General features: G+C 41.6%; 1 protein-coding gene across 6 annotated transcripts in view; it reads left to right on the top strand.

Moving 5' to 3' along the window:
• dennd5b (DENN/MADD domain containing 5B) overlaps positions 1 to 21,379 on the top strand; it is a 93,863-nt gene that overhangs the window by 64,625 nt on the left and 7,859 nt on the right. For 2 of the 6 annotated variants that reach the window (XM_085138799.1, XM_085138797.1), the window contains 16 exons: positions 893 to 1,468; positions 3,350 to 3,581; positions 6,662 to 6,812; positions 8,218 to 8,308; positions 8,577 to 8,684; positions 11,324 to 11,455; positions 13,395 to 13,547; positions 13,741 to 13,819; positions 13,901 to 13,982; positions 14,217 to 14,345; positions 15,922 to 16,043; positions 16,427 to 16,572; positions 17,908 to 17,949; positions 18,257 to 18,375; positions 19,720 to 19,907; positions 20,425 to 20,507. In XM_085138799.1, the coding sequence (XP_084994925.1) occupies positions 893 to 1,468; positions 3,350 to 3,581; positions 6,662 to 6,812; positions 8,218 to 8,308; positions 8,577 to 8,684; positions 11,324 to 11,455; positions 13,395 to 13,547; positions 13,741 to 13,819; positions 13,901 to 13,982; positions 14,217 to 14,345; positions 15,922 to 16,043; positions 16,427 to 16,572; positions 17,908 to 17,949; positions 18,257 to 18,375; positions 19,720 to 19,907; positions 20,425 to 20,507 (2,433 nt within the window). The remainder of the gene's footprint in view (positions 1 to 892; positions 1,469 to 3,349; positions 3,582 to 6,661; positions 6,813 to 8,217; positions 8,309 to 8,576; positions 8,685 to 11,323; positions 11,456 to 13,394; positions 13,548 to 13,740; positions 13,820 to 13,900; positions 13,983 to 14,216; positions 14,346 to 15,921; positions 16,044 to 16,426; positions 16,573 to 17,907; positions 17,950 to 18,256; positions 18,376 to 19,719; positions 19,908 to 20,424; positions 20,508 to 21,379) is intronic. The other 4 variants (XM_085138803.1, XM_085138802.1, XM_085138798.1 and 1 more) reach the window with 3 other exon arrangements.

Below are 21,379 nucleotides of genomic sequence, written 5' to 3'. Positions count from 1 at the left end.
CCCTCACCTCCTCTTTATCCCCCTCACAGTTTGCCCCTGTGTTCGCCTTTGAAGTGGATGTGACCTAGAAATGAAAAGCCACACAAAGAGTAGATGATGAGAGGGAGGAAAGTGTAGCCAGAGTTTGTCTTTTTCTAACCCTGTTGCTTGAAGACGTTTCACCTCTCATCCGAGAAGCTTCTTCAGTTCTAAGGTCAAATGGTGGAGAGTCCCAGATATAAACCTAGTGGGAGTTTCCCCCCACAGAGGGACAAAAGGACCCCTGATGATCCTCTAATCACCTGAGCCAAGGTGTGAAACTGGGTGTGGGTCCCAATCAGCCAGAGTTTCAGGTGAGTTCATAATGAAACCTGGCCCCACCATATCATGCGATTTCCTGAGGTCAGATGGCCCAGGATGTGAGTGGGCGTTAAGGCGTCTGGGGAGGGAACTCAAAACTGGATTATAGATGGCAGAGAGTTGGTGTCGTAAACCACCGCCTCTGTTCAAAGATGGTCGCTCACAGTGGACATAGATGCTTCTTTCACTCCTCTTTCAAACATCTGTCCTCTCTGTCCAAAATGTGAACATTGGAATCCTCGAAAGAGTGACCTTTGACCTTTAGATGCAGATGGACTGCTGAGTCTTGTCCTGTGGGGGTGGCTCTTCCACAGGACACTCTTTCAAGGATGCCAATGTTCACATTTTGGACATCATACCTCCTAAAATGATCTGTCTTTACTAATCCTGCCTCCACCAGCTGTTTCTCCTGTCAGAAGACACATCGATCCAATGTCTGTGATGAACACATTTGAATTCACTTGTTGTGCCAACAGAAATGCACATCACAGAACTGAAACATGCACCATTATTTTATTTCAGAGCCTAATAAAAACGTGTTTTCCTCTCACAGGCCAACCTGTGTTTCGTGGATATTGACAACCACTCCATCGAGCTTCCAGAGGACTTCCCTCAGTTCCCAAACAAGACCGAATTCATCCAGGAGCTCACTGAGGTGTTATTAAGCTTTGGCATCTCTGCCAACACCGGCGCCCCGCCCCGGACCCGCTCCAGTCCTGGCAGCACCTCGTCCACCCCAGGAAGGGAACGCAAATCCGCCGCCCTTCGACAGCTAGAGGACGATGGGCGTAATGGCAATCTGGCAGGAGAGGAGTTAGTGGTGCTGGAGCTGCTGCAGGGAAACGCTACGCTGGAGAGACTGCAGGCGCTGACTAAACGCACTGGGGTGACTGTGGCACGTGTGGAAGCCCTGAGGGCTGGAGTCAAAGGTCAGCCCACCGACGGAGGAAACCAAACAGGAGGTGAAGAAGAAGAGCTAAGGAACGCCAAACTGAACGTTCAGCTGAGGGAGGTGTTCGCCAGCCGCTTCACTACCATGTTTGCAGACTATGAATCCTTTGTTATCCAGAGCGCTCCTGATCTGGAGTCCTGGCTCACCAACAGGGAGCAGATGCACAACTTTGACAAGGTGATCAAGGTTTTCTTTCCCGTTGTGCCTCAGTCAGAGATATGTTTGTAAAAAGGTTGAACCTTATTGGAAAATAAGTGTTGTACTAGGGTTGGGCGATATGACCCAAAATTCATATCTCGATATTTTTTTAAGCCACAAGGTAAGAACAAAAAGAGAGTTCTTAGTCAAAGCTGTGTCCCAGATGTCACACGGGCACTTTTATTAACACAGAGCATAGATGTACATGAAGAAATTACTCAAAAATAAATTATGAGCATTTATTAAATAATAATGCTCCAAAAATAAAAGAAAACAATGTTGTTTTTTCTGCATAACAAAAAGCTCACAATTGTGCAGTCAAAATGTAAACTAACAGCCGCAGAGCATAATAGCACAGACAGATTTCACAGCTGCTCTCTGTCCAAGTTCGTGACCGACAGCCTGGAGTTTGAAATCCTCTTCGTAACCGTGTCTCTTAACAGGTGCCATTTATGGTCCTTATACACACACAATACGGTAATATTACGTTGAAGCACAGTACGTATCACTCCGCGGGGCTCCTCGGTAGCCGTACTGCTCTGACAATCCATCAAGCGGTGCAGCACCGTAGCTTAGCAAAGTCGTACTAAAACATTTTTTGACAGATTGCTGAGCGCCGTGTATCACATAAAATCGGTTTGCGGTCATCAAGCACAACCAGAATTCATACATAAGGCGCGCTGTCGATTTTTGAGAGAATGAAAGGATTTTAGGCCATACATGGCGTTAGTGTGGTTAGCTCGTTAACACGTTGACGCCGTCCAGCCCCACGCACGGGGCGATGCGCAGTAACTCGTTAACGGAGATTTGCCGTGTCCATCTTGTCGCTGCCTGCAGGTGAAGCGATGGGGGAGGAGGGGGAGTTGTGTTCAGTGAAGGAGAGGCGAGGCCGAGTAATGTTGCATAGAGACAAAAGTGGACGAAAGAGAGGCAAACTTGCGGCTCCACAAGTATAATTATAACGTAACCTAGACTATATTGATATAAAAGATATTGTCACATCTTATATCTCGTATAAAAATATATCGATATTTTTAAAAAACTCGATATATCGCCCAGCCCTATGTTGTACTCAAAGTTTTCATGGTATTTGTAAAAGAGACATTTTTCTTCTTTGTTAGTGAATCATGGGACTCAAAATAAAAAGGCATCCTTTTTTTCCAAGTCCCAAGATGTTTTAGTTCTTATTAGACAGAAGTACAAAATGATATCAAAAGAACATGAGGCCAGAATAACAAACAAACCGCAATATAACCAAGAAATAAGTGAAAAAACAGCAGCTTACCTCCCTAAAATTACATAAACAGGAGGAAACAGTTTCAAAATAAGTTGTAGTTCATCTCACTTGGTAGTGATTTAAAAAGCAAAAGTACAAATGGAAAGAATAATATCTAAGGGAAGGACAGTGGATCATAAGAAAAGCATAATTGGAAGAAATGATAGCGTAGTCTATTTGGACTCTATTTTCTTTGTTCTGTTAGTTCCTGTTACTGTTTCCTATTAAAGTATTTTATGTAAGAATGGACAGCATTGTAAACTGAAGAATCAGTCTGCATGTTTTCAGTCGATGTTTAGTGCTGATTAGACTTATTTATTTCATTGTGTTGTTTTCCTTTCTGTTAAAATTCTATATTTACATTTTCCAGGACATCCTGGCATTTGTGGTTTAAGGCTAGCTTTGTTTATTACAAAACAATTGTTGTCTAAAAGTGGGTTCTTTCTCCCCGTGCTTGCCGTAGGGGATTGTTTTATAGTTGAGGTTTTTCTATAATATTGTGCTGTATTTACCTTAAAATCTAAAGTTACTAAAGATGCTATATAAATGACGTTGAACTGAAACACATATGCTCTTGTGAATAGGCTTCATTCCTGTCAGACCAGCCAGAGCCCTACCTTCCCTTTCTGTCTCACTTCATCGAGACACAGATGTTTGCCACCTTCATCGACAACAAGATCATGTCTCAGTGGGAGGAGAAGGAGCCTATGCTCCATGTCTTTGACACTCGTATTGACAAGGCACGCCTCTATAACATCCGTGCTCCCAGCCTCCGGTCGTCCTGCTACCAGAGGTGCTCCATCCTCAAAGAGTCTGGTAAGCTCCGATGGGGAAGTGTGTGTGTGAGAGATTTATTTCTGTGTGAACATGGTTCAGATTGTTGGTTTGAGAAGCATGTGTTGTGAAAATGAAAATATTCCAGGCTAATTAACTTTCTCACTGAAGTGAAATAAGTCTTTTTCAGTGGAGGAGTTGGTATATGTAAGTAATGTTTGCTCAGAGATTAGCAAAAATGTTGATACATTTCTTTATATTTTGCTTATGAAATGGGAATTAGGTCAGTGATTGATGCAAAGTAGCAGTTACCATGTAAACCATGTACTAACATAGATGGAAGATGTTTGTACTTTCAAACTCTTATCAAGTTTGAAAGCCAATCTTTATTCTTCATCACAGCTTTGTTTGGAATTTCTTTGAATATTCTTCAGGAATAGTTAACTAGACTCCTCGAAGGACATGCTACAGCTCTTCTTTGGATGTTGTGTGCCTGTTGTTACTTCTCTGTCAACATAATCCCATACTACTTCAGTAATGCTGAGGTCTGTGATTGTTGTCATGCTGAAAAATGAAGTTGTTGTCTGTTAAACACTGTGGTGGATAAAAATGTGACTGTACTTTGTCATTTTCATAATTCCATTTGTTTAGATAAGATCATCTTCACACTGGCTGAAATGCAGCCCTGCACCGTGACAGAACCGCAACCACAGCATAGTTTGGCAAAGCACAACATTTTCTTCCTGTTTCCATTAGAGATGGACCGATCCGATATTACGTGTCGGTATCGGTCTACTTCAATCATGAAACTGATCAATGATCAGCTGATCGTCTCTCTTCTTTGTTTTTGGCCCACTTTGCACCAGAAAGAGGAAACCAGCGGCTGAACAACAGCATCACGTTTAAGCTTGATCAGCTGTTGTTAGAATTTATTTAATATTATTTCTACACCAGGATCTTTTTCTACGCAGCTGACGGCTGATAACTGTGCAGGGGCGGATCTAGCAAAGTTTAGCCAGGGGGGCCGATAGGGCATGAACAGGGAAAAGGGGCACAAAGACATACTTTTCTTTCTTGTTCTCATTTAAAATGTCGAGCTTTTAATAAATAATTATCTGACTCTTACACCCAAAGTTTTAATCTGATGTAAAATGTATAGAAGTCCATTACTGTATATAGTAACTGTTAAGTCTAATATACCCTAGTAAGCTATAGTACTTTTTCCTTTGGGAACCATCTGTGCAGTTCTGTTGAAGAAAGATGTTGAATCTATTTAATATTTCTTGAAAAATAATTTATTTCTGTGCAGTTTTTTTTCACACTGCATCAAATTAAAGTAGATTACGTCGATTAAGCATCATAAGATGTGGGGGGGGGGGGGGGGGGGGGTTTCCCTATTTCTTATTTTTTTGCTGGGAGTTTTAGAGCCCTAGTAGTTTGGTTGCTTACTCTTTAAAATACCAGAATAGGGAGGATGGAGCAGGTTTAAGTTTATTAGATTGATCAGTGTTGCTGAACTATGAAATATTTTGGGTGCAGTGTATTTTTTGCATCGGATTCATATCGGTCGATATCCATATTTATGATATCGGTATCGGACATAAAAAAGTGGTATCGTGCCATCTCCAGTTTCCATACTTCAGATTGGCTTCTTAACAAATATTCTTCCACTGAGACAGTGCATGGATTAACTGAAGGGCAGGTCTTTGCTGGATTTCTTCCAGTTTTTTTTAGGATATAAGGATATAATTTTGAGATACTTTTCATCTGCTGTAGATCATTTTTAGTCCTTTTGTCCCCCACTCTCGTTTTTTTAAAAACACAACTAACAGCTCTTTGGGATCTTTTTGATGCTGCAAAAGACGATGTAATGCCTGTCAAACTGTGATTCAACTATAGAAAGGAAAAATAAATTATGACTTTTTGCAAAGGCTAATGGTATCAAAGTCCTAAAGACACAAATTAAAATTGGTTCTTTGCTAAGTTACCCATTAATCTGTTGTGTATTCGTCGTTGTCAGACAGGTTTAAAGTGCATTACCTCTGCCTTTGTCCGTAGTAGCTTTTTGAATCTATCAGGCACCTGTTTAAAAAACTCTCCCCCTTTATGACCATTTAAAACATATAAAGTCTTTATTAACAATTGCAAAGAATAATAACCTGGCCTTGTCTGGAATTTCGCAACATTCAGAAGACAATAAGGAGTAGTCTCTATCAGACCAGCTGTTGCTTCTAGAAATAATCCCTTGGATGAAGTGTGGGCTGGTGCCTTTAGCATGCTGAAAATGCAGGACATGACACAAGGATTAGAAAAAAAAGCAGGGAGCACAATGTTCTGACAGTGTTGGTGTTCTTGTGGTTTCCTGCCAGTTCTCATGATCGTTGCTGAGATCGACAACAGTGGCTTAGAACTCTTCACATGTCAGCTCAAGCTAACACTGTTTGTACGAGTGAGCTGCCGTGGTCCAGTGTGTTCATGCACTAATCCATGTGAACTGCAGTTGCCAAGGGTGACTTCATTTGCAATGGTCTGCATACTTAATTATGCAGACAATGGACAGGCCTTTCCTCTGCCTCCCTCCAGTGCCTCCACTCAGAGAACACGCCACCTGCTCTCTGAGGACTTCAGTCAGAGACAAACGCAGTGAAACCGATGAAGATGGAGTGTTTGCAATCGCTGCTGTTGATGATGTTTAATCTTTAGAAGGATCAACAAGGAAGAGTCAGTCCGACCAGGTCTCTAGAGAGACTGAACCACCATCATACATCATGCTGTGATTTAATATATAAACAGCCTGTTTTGAAGTGACACAGAATAGAACAAACAGGAAGCTGAGTCGCTCTTTGCAGCAAAACTTATCTGTGAAGGACCGCGACATATCACTCAATATATTACATGTGTGTGTGTGTGTGTGTGTGTGTGTGTGTGTGTGTGTGTGTGTGTGTTCAGATAAGATGCGATCTCGATGGTGGAATCAGTAAACACATAAATCCATATGCATGCCTGCAGCGTTTAAATCTGGAATTACCTTCAGTAATGTGACACCTACTGGAATTCTCCAAATGCCGTGATGATTTCACGTCCTTACCGTGTTGTCTGAATCTGTACCGTCTTTTGTTTAGCTCAGGCCATTGAGCAGCGGCTGATGAAGATCGACCACACGGCCGTCCTCCCACACCTGCTGGACATGAAGATCGGTCAGGGGAAGTACGAGCAGGGGTTCTTCCCCAAACTGCAGACCGAAGTGCTCAACACAGGACCAAGCAATAACAAGTGAGTCAGCCTCCACTGTGGACAGATGTCACAGACGACAGCAGAACCTTGAGGCTGTGTTTGTCAGAATACTCCAGTACAGGTTGAATGTAGGTTCAACAGAGATTGGTTAGATCAGGTTACACACATATAACTGAAAGCCCAGCTAGACGCGCTCAGATCCTGTTTCCTTTTCTCCATTTTATCCGTGTGGCCTAATCAGTGATACATAACAAACAAAACTGCAAAAATGTTGACAAATCTGTTTGCACTGTTGAAAAATCTTTATAGAATAGTTTAATAGGATTGTTTTAAGCTGCTCGTAATAATATCATCAATAGGGATGGGTACCGGTATCGTTCTGACATAAACGGTAGTAACCAGACCGAAAAGCAGCGCACATTTCGGTGCTTTTTTTTTTTTCCTGAGCTGTGATACACTTTAGATTCTAGCCAATCATTTTACGTTTCCGAGGATAGTAGGCGGGTCCAGGTACGTACGTTCTTTTAGAGCAGAGCTACAGATTAAAATGCCCAAGGTGAAGCGGTCAAAGTCTGGCTGTACTTCACAGCAAAAGATGCAAAGTCAGCAGCTGCAACGAGTGCTTTAAGCTGATACTGTGATACTGTCAAAGGAGGTAACACCTCGAATCCGATGAAACACCTGGAGACGCATAGCATTTTTTTTAAAAGCCGAAAAATGTGCCGTATTTGATAGCTTGCTGCGAGATCTCACACCGAGCACATCTACTGCGGGTGTGGTGCCTGTTATCGGACCCAGAGTTAGCAACATCCCCCAAAAACCCGAAGAGGAGAGTCCTGGCCCCTAGCCCTGCCAGTGTAGCAGAAATGATGATGATGATGATGCAGCAGCAGCCGTTCTTCTCTGCGTGAGTAGCTTAATGTTGTTCATGTGTAATTTACGTTGAGTAGGCTAACCACGTTATTACATTAATGCATGTAAGGTGAACTAGCAAACACCGTCATAGCTACATGCGGCTGTCTTCTTGTTTGATGGCAGATACTCCCTTCACCCTGGACAAAAAGGCTAAAATGACCGAAGAAAAAGTGGAAAACAGTTAAACATGAGAGGTTTTTGGACAAAGTTTGTTTTTTCCATTCTTTAAGCACCGGTTTGAGCACCGTTTCAAAAGTACCGGTTTGGCACCGGTATCGGATAAAACCTAAACGATACCCATCCCTAATCATCAATGTTAAAATGCAGTTCAAATCAAAGAGGAAGTAAAACATAAAAAACTGTTGTGAATTAACTGCTTTACTGTTAAAGGCAAATGTTTTTGTTACCTTAAATCTTAAAGTAACTTCATACAACTGATTCACTTTCTCCTCCCTTCAGTGTGACTCACAGGAGCACAGACAGATAGTTAAAGGTTACTCAGGATATTCACAGCGTGTTTGTTCTGCAGGTGGTGTCACAAGGCAACAACAGCTCAGCGCAGGAAAGATCGCCACAGACAACAAACGGAACATCTAACCCTTGATAATGAGCTGAAAGAGGTGAAGAACCATCCTTCTGACCGCTCCCTGTTCTCCACTGTTCTCTAACTCTCATCTTTATTTTCTGCTTATTTGTTCTGTTATGTAACGACATTTATGTTTCCTTCTGTTTGACCTTTCTTTGTTTGGTTTATGTCATGTTTATGCACATGCTACCTTCACTGTCTTCTTATTTTCCATTCTTTTGCCTCTGTCGTCGTCTATCTGGCTGTGTGTCCTGTTCCGGTCCGTCCGGGGTCGGGTTGTACCGCTCTTCCTCCTCGAGCAGGTGGAGGGCTGCCTGGTCCTACAGAATTCCATGGCATTTTGGGAGTGGGACAATGCATCCCCTCCTCCTGTCAAACCACCTAAAAAATCTGCTTCTGCTTCCTGCCTGGTATGTGCAGGAGATGCTTGTGTTTTGGATTCCCTCTCGTAGCCTCCACCCTCACTTCCACCTACTTTTCCGACGTTCCCACATTCTCTAAGGCACAATTCCTTGCTGAATAGTAAAAAATATAAAATTCTAAAGGAAAACAAGAATAAAACAAGCAAAATAACATCTTTTTGCATATCTGAGGGGTGTTTAGGCTTGGTGAGCTGCACAGTTAGCAAAGGCCTTGGGCATATCGTCCAATTCTTTGTTTTGAATGTGCAGCAGTCAAAAATCCAGAGATTCATTTTTAAGGTACCGCAAGTAATTTTTTAGGTCCTTTAAGAGGGAAAAAGTTGCACTCATATGTAATTGTGTGTTTCAACAAATTTACATTCTCATAAACTTGTGAGTGAATCCATCAAAAATATATTGGATCTTGCACCGAATTATGGAAACCACCATGTTGCCCTCCCGTCTTGAACACAGCAGTCGAGATTTAGCTAAATGCGTGTTATCGTTTCATGTATGTGTGTGTATGTCATCCTCTTCTGTCTTACCTGAAGCCTCGTCTCCTGAACTGAAGTCCGGGCAATAACACAAAAACGTGCATAAACAAGCTTGTTTTTTCTTCATATTGTTGCAATTTGTCATTGTGAGTAGATGAAGATGTGACCATCCCATATCCAGACAGTTATAGCCATTATGCCAGTATACCAATTAGGGGTGGGCGATATAAACGATATACGATAGAAACGATATAAATTTGGCCAACGATAGAGTTTTTGACTATATCGCTCTATCGCGATAGCGCATGTTGATGATATCATCAAGCTGCGCCTGTTTCGGTCGAAAGCATTGCAGCGGCTACAACCATTACCATCTGCAAATTATGGCGACAGTCACAGCAAAGAGATGAAGCACTTTTGAAATATGGGGAAAGGAAAAAACTGCGTTTCCTGCACTTCCGTAACATTGATTCATTAATGCTGAATTCTCTCGCAGCTGCTCTGTTCCCATGTTGTTGCAGTATATTAATAACTAACCTCGTATTGTGGATGAATAATCTCAGTTGTTCTCCTGACTGAAGTTTGGCCCGTGTATATCATCCTGCTATGCGACTGCATTTGTCCCTGACCACCAGAATCCCTCACGTTAACTTTTATCGAGTGGAAAAAAAGTTGGCATTCATCCTCCAGCTTCACTGTGCTAATGTTATGCTAACATAGCTGTGTCACTAGCAATCACGTAGCACAACATGTTTAGGTGGAAGCTAGCGAGCTAACTTCCTGTTAACTTCTAACTCCGTTAAATTTAATAAATTCTGTTTTCATGGATGTTAAACTTAATTGTTAGACTCGATAAAGCAGCAATGCTGATGATTTAATTAAAGATGAAAGAATTTAGACCGTTTTTAACTCTTAGTGTTCGTTTGACTTCGGGACCTGAAGCAGACGAAGTTTTGGACCCAGATTACTCCGTGAAGCTCCTCACTATGGCAGCCGTAATGCTCTGACAATCCATCAAGCAGTGCGGCTTACCAAAGTTGTACTAAAACATTTTTTAACAGATTTCTGCAGCCAAAATCGGTTCGAGGTCAGTAAGCACAACCAGAATTCATACATAAGGCACACTCTCTATTTTTGAGGAAATTAAAGGATTTTAAGTGTGGAAAATACGTTATACAGAAGAAAAGAATATATTGTGATATATATCGTTACCGCACGTGCTTCAAATTATATGAATTTTAGGCCATATCGCCCAGCCCTAATACCAATGTTAGGCTTCGGTGTCATAAAAAGTCCCATCAGTTTCACTGATGCCATCTAACAGCAGCTAACAATGGCAAAAACAGCAGCACTTACCAACAGAAACATTTATGATATCTTCAAAAACCTGCCTCAGTATCGCTGTCAACAGACAGACTTGAGCTGCACTGACTCATCAACACATATTGGACTCTTCCACAAAGTTGTACAGCCTCCTTCAGAGTAAATACACATGCAGGCGTATTGACAGCTGAGGGAAACAGCAGCCGGAGTTGTTTGTCCTACAGCAGACACCATAGCTAGAACTTTCCTCTTAAACTGGGATGTTAAAAAAACAAACAGAATTCATTTAACTGCAATCTTCTGACATCTAGTGGTTAAAGTTTTAGACACTGAACCTTTAATTTGAAAAAAAAAAAGACATCAAATACATCATTGACAGTGTTTGCAGCTATTTCCATGTCAAGTTCTGTTTTGAACACTTTAAATGTGAAACAGCAGCAGTGGGAAATCTTCTGTGATGTAAGAGCATGGATTTCTCTGCGAAGCACTCAGAGCTCATTATAGGAAACATTTTGAATTTGGTATGCCATGCTCCAGACTGAGTGATACTTCCCTTTCTTTAAGGATTCCTCTGATTTTTACTCGCCTCCTGTGTCACACCCTTTAACTTAACTCACTTAAGTTCCTTGAAGTGTCTCACATGAACAAAATCACCATTAACAGTCACAGAACTACTAGAACAGGTTATTAACAGTGTATAAGGAAGGCACGTGTTTGTGAGATGCTTACCTCAACCTCTGATATGTGTTGACTGCAAACATTCATCCAAAAGAATGACCCTTTCAGTGCCTGTTATTTAAATCTCACTAAATATCTTCGTCTGCACTTCAGAAGTACATGCAGGAGGCCCGCAGCCTCGGGAAGAATCTGCGGCAGCCTAAACTCTCCGACCTGTCGCCTGCCGTCATCGCCCAGACCAACTGGAAGTTTGTGGAGGGGTTGCTCAAGGAGTGTCGCATGAAGGTGAAACATAGAGCCCCAGCAATGCTGCTGCACTTAGAAATGACCCATGATTCTTGATTCTTGCATGCACTCATCCTCTGTTATTACTGAAAACTGTAAATATATATACAGTTTATACTTCTCAGTTAAAGGGTTACTCTTTTAAACTTAATTATTGACATTTTGCACAAGTGTTTCCAGTTCATTACAGATTTTCTGATGCTTGTTTTAATCAGCTATCATGACCATAGTATTAAACTGCTGCTTATTACACATAAACTGCCACAGGCGTTTCCTGGTAGTCATTACTATTCTTTAAGTTTGTTTTCAAGGGTTTTTACCTGGTTATTAATATGTTATTAAATAGAAACAGGCAGTTTTGCATTTGCTCTGTTTCCTGTTTATAACACAGAAACTACCCTGGTGAATGAGTGGTAATAACTGTGAAATTACCACATTATTACGTTCTATCAAAATGACTCCCGTAATGTTCAACGATGACCTGCAGTGTGTCGCATAGAGTACCTCCTCACCCATACTAGAGATGGACCGATCCGATATTACGTATCGGTATCGGTCCGATACTGACCTAAATTACTGGATCGATATCGGTGAGAATTAAAAAATTTAATCGATCCATTAAATATCAAAAAAGCACCTCACAAAACTTGCAACATGGCGTAATTCGGCTCATAACCGTAGCACGTCGGAGCAGTGTGGTCACGTGATAGAGCGGCTGTGGCCTGTGAGACCTGTCGGTGGTCTGGTTGAGCATTTGGAGCCTCGCTACCAAACCGGCATTTTATCCCAGAGAGAAGTAAAGCAAGTGTGTAAGTTCATCTCTGAATGTTTGTAAAGCGTTACCATGTTAAGCTTAACGATATATGGAGCGACTGCCTCTTCTCTCTCTCTCTCTCTCTCCTGCTGCTACTTCAATCATGAAACTGATCAATGATCAGCTGATCGTCTCTCTTGTTTGTTTTTGGCCCACTTTGCGAAAGAGGAAACCAGCGGCTGAACAACAGCAGCACGTTTAAGCTTGATCAGCTGCTGTTAGAATTTATTTAATATTACTTTCTACACCAGGATCTTTTTCTACAGCTGACGTAACTGTGCAGGGGCGGATCTAGCAAAGTTTAGCCAGGGGGGCCGATAGGGCATGAACAGGGAAAAGGGGGCACAAAGACATACTTTTCTTTCTTATTCTCATTTAAAATGTCGAGCTTTTAATAAATAATTATCTGAATCTTACACCCAAAGTTTTAATCTGATGTAAAATATATAGAAGTCCATTACTGTATATAGTAACTGTTAAGACTAATATACCCTAGTAAGCTATAGTACTTTTTCCTTTGGGAAGATACCATCTGTGCAGTCTGCAATTCTGTTGAAGAAAGATGTTGAATCTATTTAATTATTCTTCAAAATTAATTGATTTCTGTGCATTTTTTTCACACTGCATCAAATTAAAGTTGATTACGTCGATTAAGCATCATGAGGTGGAGGGTGGTTCCCTGTTTTTCTTTTTTTGCTGGGAGTTTTAGAGCCCTATTAGTTAAGTTGCTTAATATTTCTGCTAAGTACTCTTTAAAATACCAGAATAGGGAGGATGGAGCAGGTTTAAGTTTATTAGATTGATCAGTGTTGCTGAACTATGAAATATTTTGGGTGCAGTGTATTTTTTACATACAGGTATAACAGAATAGCTTTAGTGTTTCTTTTAACTTGAGTATGAACTTATACAAAAGGCAGCAAGATATTTAAAAAAAACAGTTTTATTGATTAAAAAACACACTATATCGGATTCATATCGGTATCGGACATAAAACAGGCAGTGGTCTTTAATATAACTGGAGGGTAGGTTACATGGATGTGTCGTATGCCCTGGATTTTAAGTATCTCAAAGTCACATGTTCATAATATCTCACAGTGATTCCTCTAATTGTATGTGGGTGTGTAGACCAAGCGTATGCTAGTGGAGAAGATGGGCCGCGAGGCGGTGGAGCTGGGTCATGGCGAGGCCAGCATCACTGGATTAGAGGAGAACACTCTGATCGCCAGTCTGTGTGACCTGCTGGAGAGAATCTGGAGCCACGGGCTGCAGGTCAAACAGGTCAGCACACACACACTGAAATAAAGATATACACAGTGCTGCACAAATGTTTCTTCAACACGCTGTAGACATTGGATGTTGAGGTTCTTTCTGTGTCTGTGTATAATGTGATGCCTCATCCATCGGTGCAATAACTGCTGTCATGTGTTATTTCTGTCCTCGGCTCTCTCACACGCTAATCGTGATGTTTCAGGGGAAGTCTGCTCTGTGGTCTCACCTGCTGCACTATCAGGCCCGGGAGGAGATGCTGGCGCTGCAGGCTGACTCACCAGGTGACATACACGTACACACACGCAGTCGAAAGCCTCGGTCACATGTTAAAGCATCAACAAGAAATCCATCTCTCCTTGTAGCACCTCGCCTTCTTGAGAGGAGGAAGTCTGATAGTTCCATAGCGATGCCTTCTCTGCGTGTGTCTCTCATTCAGGATATGAGGTATGATCGTGTTGTCATAAATCCTTTGCACTGTCCAAGCCTCTTCTACAACAGGTAGACTAGAATAACACTGTTAGGTGTTCCTGTTAGTATTAAACATTATATTATATACAGTATACTCGCTGCACGTGCTGTAAACGTGTTGGTGCATCTGTGAAAATGTGTAAAATCTGTAACTGAAGTTAAAGTAAAAACTTTTCCTTCGGCGTTATTCTTCTTCTCCGCCTGTCCCAGGCATATCCAGAGTATGTCAGAGATCAAGACGGATGTTGGCCGAGCCAGAGCCTGGATTCGCCTGTCGCTGGAAAAGAAGCTGCTCTCTCAGCATCTCAAACAGTTGCTGTCGCGACAAACCTTAACCAAGTGAGCATTTTGGTGACTGAATCCCGCCTTCATATTTCCATGTTGTGCATTATTAAACATGCATTTTGCAGTCGTTTTCAGTTAGGGTTTGCATACAGTTAAAACACATGACGCAAAGTTGTAGAAAACCCTCCGTTTTATATGACGTGGGAGAAAGTGGCTCTTTTTTGTGTGGCTTGGTCATGCCACAGGGGGCAGCAGTGAGCACCCTGAGCCACACCAGTGCAGCACTGGGAGTATTTTTGTGCTGTATTCATTTACAGAAGGTAAAAGGTAGGGGTGCAACGATACACAAAATTCACGGTTCGGTTTGATATTTTTTTGATACAAAAAAAAGTTCATGCCTTTTTAATTTGTCATTTATTAAAATTATAAATATATATTTTAACTCAAAAGTACAGTTTTTAAATTTAATGTTGCTGAAACAACAAAGTAATAAAATAATAAATCTGATGGAGAAATCCCTCATCTTTCGAAAAGAGAGTTTATTACAGAGAAATGGCTCTTTCCAAAATAAAAGCTATACTATACGTTTCTTCTGGGCTATATTCTCAGCAGCATATTAAACATATCAGGTCCCCATAAGGAGAATCATGTGCTAACGGCTGTCTAAATGACTAGGGTAAAGTTTGTAGCATGCGTGCTTGTTGTTTTTGTCTGCTTCCACTTGTCTTTGCACTAGGATGATGTCGGAGTAAATGTGCAGTCATATTCGTTGTGTTCCCACTAGTGCTGTCAGCGTTAATCTGAAATGACGTTAACGCCACAACACGGCAAATCTCCGTTAACAAGCTACCGCGGATCACCCCGTGCGTGGGGCTGGACGGCGTCAACATGTTAACGAGCTAACTGCGCTAACGCACTAGTTCCCACCAATGTAATTGAGCATTGCGTGGCACATCCAACATACTGTTTTACTTTTGTCCATGACGCGCTTACCTTCAGGGTCATACTTCACATGAAAACCAAAATAGATCCAAAGGCCAGATCTGAATGAGGGTGGGGGAGGTTCAATTTGCCATGTTGCAACTAGCTTAACTTCTGTCTTGCTAGCTTGCGCTGCCCTCAGTGGATCTGCGCTCGACAGTGCAGCCTAGGCGGAGTAGTCGAGCGCAGATCCACTGAGCGCTCAACACAGACAGCATCGTCAGAAGAAAAGTTGATAAAATAAATTTAAAATGTTGTATTGTTCAATACATATGCGTATCGAACCGAAAAGCACTGTATCGAACGGTTCAATATCGATACGAGTATCGTTGCACCCCTAGTAAAAGGTCCATCTGGCCGAATGACATTCCCACTTGACTTCCACACATCCATTTCTGAGTGAAGTATAACTGTAAGCGTCCCTGCACTCCTTTTGCCCCGTCAAACAAAACAAAAGCGTTTCAGTTCATTGCTAGTTTCATGGTAGGGCTCTCTAATTGTTAGTCTAGAAACATAACGTTTTATTTAGTTGTTTAGTTATTAAGGGTGCAAAAAGTGTCAAACTAAAACGACTTTTGACATGGATGTTGATGAGGAGAGATGTGATGTACTTTGCTGTATCTGAACCTGACTTGACTGACCGCCACAGGAAGCTGTACAAACGTTACGCCTTCCTGCGCTGTGAGGAGGAGAAGGAGCAGTTCCTCTTCCATTTGCTCTCTCTCAATGCTGTTGACTACTTCTGCTTTACCAGTGTCTTCACCACCATCAGTGAGTAACCTCTGACCTCTGGCCACCCACAGCAATGCTTTTCTTGAACAAAAGAAACGTTTTAAGACGAGAAGCTTTAGGTGATTGGAAACAGCATGTAGTGAAGTTATGGTGTTAAATATGTCACATATCAATGTGTGTTTTTATGAACTGTATATATACACTCACACATATACACGTATATTGGAACTGAAATTGTGTGTCAGCAGCATTTCTATGAAAAGAGGTCATGTTGTTGTTTATAATGAGGTCGTGTTGTTTATAATGGCGTGACATTCTGAAGCCTTACAGTAAAGATGTCAGTTACCTTATTCACAGAGCTACGGATCAATGGCTGTAATTAGTATAAATTGTGAGGCTTTTTTTGTCTTTGCTTTTGGCAGTGATCCCGTACCGAGTCGTCATCATCCCCATCAAGAAGCTGAGCAACGCTATGACCACATCCAACCCCTGGGTGTGTGTCTCAGGGGAACTGGGAGACTCGGGCGTCATGCAGATCCCCAAGAATGTATTAGAAATGACCTTTGATGTGAGTACTGTGACCTTTGACCTCCGACAATCATGCTGTCAGCCACTCTGATGTTGTGTGCAGATATTAAGCTTGTGTTTTCTATCTTTCACTCCTTGTCACTGTTTGTCAAACATCACATGGTGCACTCCAGCTTATTTAAAGCCACAGTAATCAAAAATCAGTGTTTCGTAGAGGTTCTGTAAAGAGAATACTTCATCCCAGAAGTCTCGGGAGAAGGCTCCAAAACATGACGTGATATGTAAAATGCTTCTTGCCTTGGCTTCAGCATTTCTTCAATAGGCAATATTGGACTGGAGAGTTAGTTCCCATAACTTCTGGAGAATTTCTCCTGCTCTGTGTCCATGTTCCACGAGTTTTGCAGTTTTAAGAACTAAGGTTGGGCGAGTGGATGAATGCATCGACCATCGACGATAGGCCGAGGTCATTTTTACAAGAGCCATTCATTTATTCGCCCATGAGTAAGTTTGCTAATAATTTTGGTTGAACCTAGTAGAAGGAGCCAATGGAAAAAAATAATAACACTGTTTTAACGGCACACCAAATTCAGCCATTCATTTCCTCAAACTCATGACAGAAAGAAAGAAAAGCAGCAGCCTATGTTAAAATAAAAAAACTTTATTACATTATTTACATTTTTAAAAACCCACAATGGAGGGAAACAAAGAAACTGGCTTCTTTTCCCCATTATAACTGTGTTTACAGGTCGTTCCAGTGTTTATCCGTCTTACACACCCGACCAAACAGCAAATACAAAATGAAACACAAAGTAAGTTAAAAATAAAAATGTCTCCTCCAGCTAACTTAAAAATAAATCTTTGATGTAACGTTAAGTCTTTTGTGTGATTTGGTGCATCTTAAATAAATGAATAATCCAAAAAGTAGCTATAATAACTCTGAAATAAACAAGAAAAGAAAGTAAAATATTCGCTCCAAATAAAACGTATAAATTCACAAAAAAGTCGCCTGCGCGAGTTTATCGCCCATCCTGACTAAGAAGCATTGAAAGCTGCTCTTTTAGTTCTAAAAGTGAACCATTTGTGGTGAATTTCAGCAGCATCTGCCATCACATTCACAGCAGTCTACTTCCTAAACAATTCTCCTTTTACCTCAAGAAATTTCCCATCAAGCAAGATCGATTATGAACTGATGTAGGTCGTGTGAAGACTGCCCCCTAGTGGCACTTCTATGCAGTGCACTCCAATAAATCAATTTTGTTTTACAGTGTCAAATCCTACAAGTAGGATTTCTGTGAGCCGAGCCTAGTGTGCATGCATGAGTGATGTTTTTATTGTCCATTCTTTGTGTCTTAACGTTTGTTTCCATCTCCCTCAGTCTGCTTTCAGGCCTCACACGCACATCTCTGCCATATTCAAGGTTAGGCAAAGCTCTACAGCTCCATCTCCCACCATCAAGCCCTTTGAAATACTTCTTTTCTGTGTTTGACTTGCTCAAAGTTGCTCCTCTACCCTGCCAGAATGTGCTGCGTACATGAGTGCTGACCGAAGCTGTGCTCTGTGTGTCTTTACTGGAGCTATTAGGAAAATATGCTGAAGGAAATGTAAAAAATAAATACAAAATAAAACGTTTGTGCCCAAATAACTGAATTAACCAGAGACAGACAAGTATATCATGCACAGTAATGAAAGAGATTATTGATTAACTAGTTGCTCTCTGTGTTCAGTGTCAGAACCTGGGGAAGCTCACCACGGTGCAGCTGGGTCACGATAACGCCGGCCTCCTGGCTAAATGGTTGGTGGACTGTGTGATGGTGCGGAATGAGATCACAGGACACACCTACAGGTGAGTAGAGGACCCGTCTTTGTTCTGTTGTTGTTACTCATTTAGTGAACGTCCCTCACATGCTTTTCTGTTGTAGACCTCAGACAACATTACGACCAATAAGAGTGTAGCTAGCAGCCGATAACCGTCCTGTCATGAGTGTAACGCGTGTCACACTCACTTTAGTAGTTTGCTGTTTCTCGGCAGTTTTGATGAATTTAAAATGAAAATTAATAAAGTGTTTTTTGTTGTTAGTGAGTTAAAAAAGGCATATTCATTCATTCATATTCATGAAGAGCCACCTCCACAGGACAAGACTCAGCAGTCCATCTGCATCTAAAGGTCAAAGGTCACTCTTTCGAGGATGCCAATGTTCACATTTTGGACAGAGAGGACAGATGGTTTGAAAGAGGAGTGAAAGAAGCATCTATGTCCACTGTGAGCGACCATCTTTGAACAGAGGCGGTGGTTTACGACACCAACTCTCTGCCATCTATAATCCAGTTTTGAGTTCCCTCCCCAGACGCCTTAACGCCCACTCACATCCTGGGCCATCTGACCTCAGGAAATCGCATGATAAGGTGGGGCCAGGTTTCACTATGAACTCACCTGAAACTCTGGCTGATTGGGACCCACACCCAGTTTCACACCTTGGCTCAGGTGATTAGAGGATCATCAGGGGGTCCTTTTGTCCCTCTGTGGGGGGAAACTCCCACTAGGTTTAAATCTGGGACTCTCCACCATTTGACCTTAGAACTGAAGAAGCTTCTCGGATGAGAGGTGAAACGTCTTCAAGCAACTTAAAGAAGTCCAGACGCTTTTCTTTGCAAGCTCCTTTGACTACGACGACCTGGATGACTGAGAACCTTCACAGACATATTCATTCAGCATTATATTATATCAGAAATGAAATGATTGTTAAATTAACTGGAATGTGTGGCTCACTGACAATATTGGAGGTAAATTTTGTTTGTATAACCCAATCGGAGAAAATATTAAATCTATAAATTGTTTGTTTCTCATAACGTCAAAAAGCAGACAAGAAAAGAAACAAGACACTGAAAACTACAAAATATAAAACATACAAAAGACAAAGAGAGAAGATCAGAGCAGAGACGTGTGGAGAAAGATTAAACCGATATACGGATGAAAACGCGTAGATTTCGCCCGCCTTTGTGTCTGAACCACATTTAGTGCATCATCCTCTGACGCACACCAAGTGCTAGTTAGTAGGAACCATTCTGCGTGTTTGTTGATAGCAAGTCAAATATAAAATATCTCCTCTGAAAATCAGAAGAACAAATAGAAAGATGCCAACAGATGTGGAGCGTCGATGTGTAACCTCAGCACTTTGTTGTCCATCAGGTTCCCGTGCGGTCGATGGCTCGGTAAGGGTGTGGATGACGGCAGCCTGGAAAGGGTCCTAATCGGGGAATTAGTGTTGCCCAGCGGAGAGGATGACTCTGCAAGGGCCTGCCGTACACCCCCGCTACAGCGTTCACCTTCCCAGGGCAGACGCATCAGCATCACGTCGCTCACCGGACGAGATACCAGTCAGTAACTGTCAGCGTTCTCACACAACAGGAAGTCTCTAATACTGAGAAGGAAATGTTTTCATTTCCTGACAGGTTTTGCCACACTTTTTTATCCACAGTAGGAACAAAAGATGGTCTGTGTGCAATTACTCAGTCATCCACTACCTCACTAAACACTTTCAGAAGGCTCTATCGATGTTTTCATTATTTTAGAGCTTTTATGTGCAATGAATCTCATAATGTCATCAAAATAAGGCTGCCAGGCTCCCATTAAATGCTTTTTTAAAAACCCTTTCTGCAGTAGTTTTTTGGAAACTTTAAGGCATATTAACTTCTATAATAATAATGATAATCTCTTTATTAAGCTGCCAGGAACTCAATTATATGGGTAATTCTTAAAATGCGCTCAAAGTGGTTTAAAGCTCAGACTTCCATTGCAGCTCAAGCGTTTCCAGGAAGGATGGCAGCTACAGACATGCAGCTGTTGCTACCTCTATAGCTGTCTGTACTGATGCAGATGTTTTCCCCATTCTAGAGCTGAATTCAGCACAAATCCAAGAGGGGATTGGAGAGGCAGTGAACAACATAATCAAACACTTCCACAAACCAGAGAAAGAGGTCAGTGACTTTCAGCAAATCCTTTTCTAATGAGTGCGTGCCTTATAGCTTAACTGCTGCTATGCTGTCTGTGAATTCTGAGTAGTGTGGGTTCTGTTTTCCTGTTTCCATCAGGGAGTGCATTCATTATGTTTCCATAAGTAAAGTTGTGCTTTGATCATAGAAAGTCTGAAAGAGTGATGATCTTTCAAGTTGTGTAGTCTAAAAGGAAACTAAAAGGTTTCCCACAGCCCTTTCTCTGCCAAGGGCTGCAGTAATTTCTCTGTCACAGCACATTGTTGAATCGAATTTCAGAGGTACTCCAACGTTCATGGGAATAGCGTAAATAGCAAAAAGTGTTAAGCCACTAAGGCTATGTTCACTCTGCAGGTCTTGATGATCAATTCCGATTTTTTTGTCTGCTCGTTCACACTACAGATAAAATGTGACAGCAAACGCGCTCTAGTGTGAACGCTCAAAGCGGCCGCATGCACAAAAGAAGACGTCACACACAACGCGCTCTGTTTAGACCCAGAGCAACAGTATTGTTTGACTGATGGACTTAATGTAAAGACTTCGGACTTCACGTTTCCCAATTTTTGCTTTAAGTTATTTTGTTATTTACATAATAATGTAAATAACCTAATAATTATCCTTATTGCTGTTTTAGAGGAGCGCTGCTTCAAAGGATAGTTACAGATTTCTGTCAGAATCTGCAGATTATACAGTACAAATAAAATGTTCACGTTTCTCCAACGTTGTTCCCAGCAGTTTCACCGGATGGCCAGGAAGCGTTCACGATGTCTTCTCCGGCGCTGATAATTGGCGTCTGTCTCGTGTCAGTGACGTAAAAGACAGATCTAATGCGACATGACCATCAAACAGCAGTCGCT

Source organism: Neolamprologus multifasciatus, chromosome 17 (assembly GCF_963576455.1).
Source record: "Neolamprologus multifasciatus chromosome 17, fNeoMul1.2, whole genome shotgun sequence".
Taxonomy (NCBI): Eukaryota; Metazoa; Chordata; class Actinopteri; order Cichliformes; family Cichlidae; genus Neolamprologus; species Neolamprologus multifasciatus.
This window is presented reverse-complemented; position numbering and strand designations above follow the sequence as displayed.